General features: G+C 63.5%; 1 protein-coding gene across 1 annotated transcript; it reads right to left on the reverse strand.

Moving 5' to 3' along the window:
* Positions 1 to 100: 100 nt before the first annotated feature.
* On the reverse strand, positions 101 to 4,920 carry YARS1 (tyrosyl-tRNA synthetase 1). Its single transcript, XM_040086000.2, has 14 exons — positions 4,856 to 4,920; positions 4,695 to 4,759; positions 4,117 to 4,263; positions 3,852 to 4,027; positions 3,605 to 3,734; positions 3,260 to 3,340; positions 2,889 to 2,981; positions 2,575 to 2,710; positions 2,322 to 2,407; positions 1,824 to 1,959; positions 1,419 to 1,513; positions 1,117 to 1,310; positions 863 to 1,004; positions 101 to 710 (listed from the first exon to the last, which is right to left on the reverse strand). The coding sequence occupies exons 1-14, from the start codon at positions 4,869 to 4,871 to the stop codon at positions 600 to 602; spliced, it is 1,608 nt and encodes a 535-aa protein (XP_039941934.1). The 5' UTR covers positions 4,872 to 4,920; the 3' UTR covers positions 101 to 599.
* Positions 4,921 to 5,038: the final 118 nt, after the last annotated feature.

Genomic DNA, 5,038 nt, shown 5'->3' on the forward strand with positions numbered 1-5,038 from the left:
GGTTTGTGGTTGCAGGTCCCTTCTGGGTGGTGCTGAGCTGCAGGGACACCCTTGGGCTGGCTGCCAGCTCCCCTGGACAGATGGGCACAGCCACGTGCAGTCAGCTCGACATTTTATTGGGTTTATGACAGACAGATGGTTCCCGAGTCAGTGTTGAAGGCCCACACCCCCCACGGGCTCAGGACAGCCCCAGGAACGCTCCTGGGCACAGAGCAGCCCCAGTGGGCACGGCTGGGGACTGTCCCCAGCTCTGGTAGCAGCAACACAAGGTTGGAGAAGCAGCTTCTCCCTTCTGCCCTCGGCACAGCAGCCACACACGCCGCCCCGGCGGGCAGGGACGTCCAGTCCGTGGCACAGCGCGAGCGAGGCGTGGCCCCAGGGCCATGGGGATGAATCACACGGGTCCCTCGGGTGTGGTGGCACCTCCAGTCCCCAGCACTGGCACAGCCGAGGCACAGGGGGATGCTGGAGGCCGCTCCCGGGGTGAGAGGCTGCAAGTCCAGCCCCAGAGCCCCCAGGGCTGAGCCCCCGACTCGGGGCACTGGCGGGGAGATGACTGGGAGGAGGTGCAGGAGGCACCAGAGCAGCCCTGGCGCTTGTTAGCTGATGCTGCCACCCTTGAGGCTTTTACAGGAGACTGTCCCCAGCTTGGTCAGGAAGTTTCTCTGCTTCCACTGCGCGACACAATCCTCAGAGACACGGAAATCGGCCTGGGGAGCAGAGCAGGGAGGAAGGGTCAGCCCCGGGAAGGTTCATCTCCCACCGAGGGGGCAAACAGCCCATTCGGGGTCACCCAGAGCTGGGGACAGTGTGGCCCTGCTGGATGGAACTCCAGCCACTCCCAGCTGTTCCCAGTCCTCACCTGCAGCTTCTCAAAGATCTTTTTCTTGGGCTTGAGCTCCTCGTCGGGCTCCCCGCCCTCGTAGCCCTCCACGTAGACACGCTCCCCGGCGCAGCACCCGGCTGGGGGGTCCAGGGGCTCCACCTGACGGGGCTCCCCCACGCTAAGGAGAGGTGTGGAGACACCAGAGTCACCCCAGAGTGCTGCCCAGCTGCCCCTGGGCACCCCGAGGCAGGAGGGGTGGTCCAGCCCCCGGTGTCCCCTCTGCCCCTCACCTGGAGGCACACAGCACCATGCCCTGCGACTCCACGCCCCTCATCTTCTGGGGTTTGAGGTTGCAGAGCAGCACCACGAGCCTGTCCTGCAGCTGCTCCTTGGGGACAAAGTGCACCAGGCCGCTGACCACGGTGCGGGGCTCGGCCTCGCCCACGTCGATCTTCTCCACGTACAGGCTGTCGGCATCCGGGTGCTGCCAGGGGGAGCAGGGATGGGCATGGGGTGGCACAGAAGGGTGGCAGTCCCCCCAGGCACACCCCAAATGTCAGCACGTGGGAAGGCTGCTCCCCTGTCCCCGCACCTTCTCCACGCTGATCACTTTGCCGACGCGGATGTCCAGCCGGGACGGGACCACATCCTCCGGCTCTGAGTTCTTGGTGCCCTTCTCTGCAGGCTCTGCAGGGCGAATGGAACGGTCACAACACCCAGCACAAACCCAGGGAGGTGGTCAGCCCCAAATGCAGCTCCTGGGGGGGATTCCCTTCATGGAATTCCATGCCTGTCCCTATACCAGAGCACAGAGTCCCTCGCGTGCTGGCTTTCCTCACCTTTCCCAATGTTCTCCACAACTGTTTTTGAGTCTGGAGCTTCAGAACTTTGATCTCAGCTCCTGGAGGGACTCTGTCCCACTCAGCCCTGCATGGCCACGGCCCCATTTCCCTGAGCTCCCAAGGCCCCACCTCCCTGGCTCCCAGCCCCTCCTTACTGGCTTTGGATGGGGTGGGATACGCAGCGCTGCTCAGCTTCTTCAGCTCGGGGCAGTTGAATTTCTCTCTGATGGGGTCGAGCAGTTTGTTCAGGGCCACTTCCACAGAGTTCTTCAGGTCTCCAGGGTGCACAACCTGTGTCAGGACAAAGATGTCCCTGTCTGAGGCCACAGGTGGGAACTGGAGACCGAACGGGGTGGGAAGATGAATCCCAAACCCTTGACCTGATTCCCCTTGGAAACTTCTGCCTCCAGCTTCTGCTGGGAACAGCTGAGAAGGGTTCGACTGCTGCTCTGCTCCAGATGTGGCTGATGTGGTGCTGTCCTGACCTCACACCCTTCACTCACCTTCTCTCCCCTGGGCTCTCCTGGCTGGAAGCATCCCACACTACCAGGCCACACTCCACACCCCTTCCCAGTGCAGATTTCCATCTCCCAGCACTCCCAGACTGCTCCCAGGAACCTCAGGCAGAAGGTTCAGCTCCTCCCAGCCCTCACCTGCTCAGCAAAGTCCTTCTCCAGGGCCTCATAGGCCGTGTAGGTTTTGTTTCCTCCCCATTTTTCCTCTCGCAGGACCACAAACTCTGCGACAAAACAGGTTTTAAAGCTCAGATTAACTCAAGGCTCAGATAAAGCACCCAGCCCACTCTGCCCCAGAGCAGGGGCTGGGCAGGTGGCACTCAGCCTTGTTTCAGGGGACACACTCCTGTCCCCTCCTCTTCTCCACGCCCGAGCGTGGCAAGCCCCTCACCTGACTTGAGGGGGAAGAGGACGTGCTTGATGAAGGACAGGACACCGTTGTTCTCCACGTTCCCTGGCTCACAGAAAGCCTTCTTCAGCTTCTTCTTCACGTCCTCCTTGCGGTCCAGAAGATCGATCTTGGAGTCCTGCAGCAAGAGATTTCCTCAGCCCCTCACCCAAGATTCACTCTGGAGTTGTTGCTGGTTAGAACCCCGTGTGAGTGGGGAGGGAGAGCTCACCTTCCCTGGGGTGGTTCCCTCTCAGCCCCCAGCCACCAACCTGTCCCCAGAGAGCCCCCTGAGCACAGCCACATCCAGGACCAACCTCCTCTGACGAGCTCATTTTGCTGCCTGTCAGCCCAGGAACCATCGGGTTCATCAAATGGACGCGCTTGGCGTAGCCCAGGGAAGGGAGGTACTGGGAAAACACAAGGAGCCAAGTCAGAGACGAGCCTCATTCAGATTTAACTCGCATTCTCTGCTTGCTCCTGGCTCCAGGTAAGTTTAGGATCTGGAATGACAGCACCCAGGGAGGGCAGAGTCACAGCCAGGGATGTGTGGCTGCACAGAGCACGGCAGCAGCAGCACGGAGAGCTGTGACATCAACCAAAATCCCACACGCTTCTCCCAGTGGATTTGGGAGTGGCCAAGCCCTCCCTCAGGCCCGAGTCTGGCAGAAATCCCCCCATTCCTGACCTTCTCTGCGAAGGTGAAGATCTTCCTCTGATCCACCCCTCCAAACTGCGCGTCCACCTTGAGATACTCCTCATCCAGCGCCTGTGGAGAGACACAGAGCCTCGAGGCTGGACCCAAAACAGTCCTGGCCTGTCCCTCAGCCTCTCCTGGGGCACTCCCAGCCAGGGAAGGACGGGAACATTCCAGACTGTTTGCTGGAACAGCAGCTCTGTGCTCAGGCCGGGCTTTGCGCCACCGCCAGGTGTGACATTGGGGCGGACAACAACGACCTTCACACTCAGCCCCAAACACCCCGGGGTGGCCCTGGCTCTGCCAGCACCTCCCCGGACACCACACCTGCCTCACCTGCAGGCCTGGGTACAGCAAACCACTCAGCAAGGGGTGCTCCACCTGCTTCACCACCTCTGCCCCTGCCTTCTTGGCGTCGTGCTGCGTCACCACGGAGGAGAGCCGGTACACGTCCAGCGTGTACTCCCTGTGGGAGGCACGGGGACAGCTCTGAGAGCTGCTCCTGGCCACACTGAGAGGGGACAAAGCTGCTCCAGAGACCCAGGATCAGCAGAGCCCAAGCTGAGGCTTGCTCTGGACTCACTTGCTGAGCTGGTAATCGGTGCCCCGGACAAATTTGAGCTTCTCCAGGGGCACCCCGATGCTCTCCAGCATGGCTTTGATGACGTGCTCGTAGTAGCGGGTGCGCAGCTCCAGCAGCTCCCAGGGAGCCTTCATGTTGTCCAGGTACGCGTGGAGGTCGGCAAAGAGGATTGTCACCTAGGACAGGGGACAGGCGGTGTCACCCGGGTCAGGGGAAGCGCTCCTGCTCCCTGCAGCCGCCAGCCAGCACCGTGACAGTGCCTCACCTCGCAGCCAGCCTTCAGGAAATCCGCAATCTTGGACATGGGCACGAAATAGGCCACGTGGGGCTTGCCCGTGGTGGCGGTCCCCCAGTAGATCTTCAGCTCTCGCTCCTTCAGGATGGCCATGAGCTTGTCCTCGCCCAGCACCTCCTGTGAGGGGCCAAAACACACGGAGCTGGCAGGGCTGGGCCTCGCCGGGACCTCACCGGGAGGGAACTGGGCAGGACACATCCCGCTGGGCGCCCGGGCTTCACACACGGCGTGTCCCGGCGCTGATCCCCGGGGCTTGCTCTGGCTCAGATCTCCGCATCCCGGCCTCCCCATGCCCCGATCCTGCCCCGTTCCCCCTCTCGGACCCCAATCCTGCCGTATTCCCCTCGATCCAGCCCCGATCCCTCCGGCACCTGGACCCCATCCTGCCCCGATCGCCCCCGCCCCGGCTCCGATCCAGCCCCCATCAACCCGCCCAGCCCCAATTCCTCCGCCCGACCCCGATCCAGCCCCGCTCGTCCCTGACATCCACCCCGGATGTCCCCGCTCGTCCCCGCGGCCCGGCCCCGGCCCCATCCTCCTCCCGGTACCTGCAGGTTCCGCGTGATGAGCTGATACTTCTCCTGCGGGCCGGGCGCTGGCTCCATAGCGGCGGCTGCAGGGCAGGACACGGCGTTACCGGCGCTACGGGAGCCCCGGGACCCCCCGGTCCCCCCAAACCCGCCCGGTTCCCCCGCCCGGTCCCACAGACCTGCCCTGGGTTGCATCAGCCCCGCTCGGCGCTCTGCTGCCGCGCCTGGGCCTGCCGAGCGCCGAGCTGCCGATGCAAGGCGCGGGGGGGAGCGGCCGCGCTCCGCCAATCAGAGAGCGCCTCGCGCGGCGGGGAGCCCGCGCTCCGCCAATCACAGCGCGCCTCGCGCCCGTGGGGTTGCGG

Source organism: Hirundo rustica, chromosome 25 (genome assembly GCF_015227805.2).
Source record: "Hirundo rustica isolate bHirRus1 chromosome 25, bHirRus1.pri.v3, whole genome shotgun sequence".
NCBI lineage: Eukaryota > Metazoa > Chordata > Aves > Passeriformes > Hirundinidae > Hirundo > Hirundo rustica.

Bases quoted from the DNA above. Each gene is read 5' to 3' on its own strand.
- YARS1 (XM_040086000.2), bottom strand. The intron at 1,960-2,321 runs GTGAGGGCTGGG...GTCCTGACACAG, and splicing joins AGAAGGACTTTGCTGAGCAG to GTTGTGCACCCTGGAGACCT. The intron at 1,005-1,116 runs GTGAGGGGCAGA...ACCTCTCCTTAG, and splicing joins ATGGTGCTGTGTGCCTCCAG to CGTGGGGGAGCCCCGTCAGG.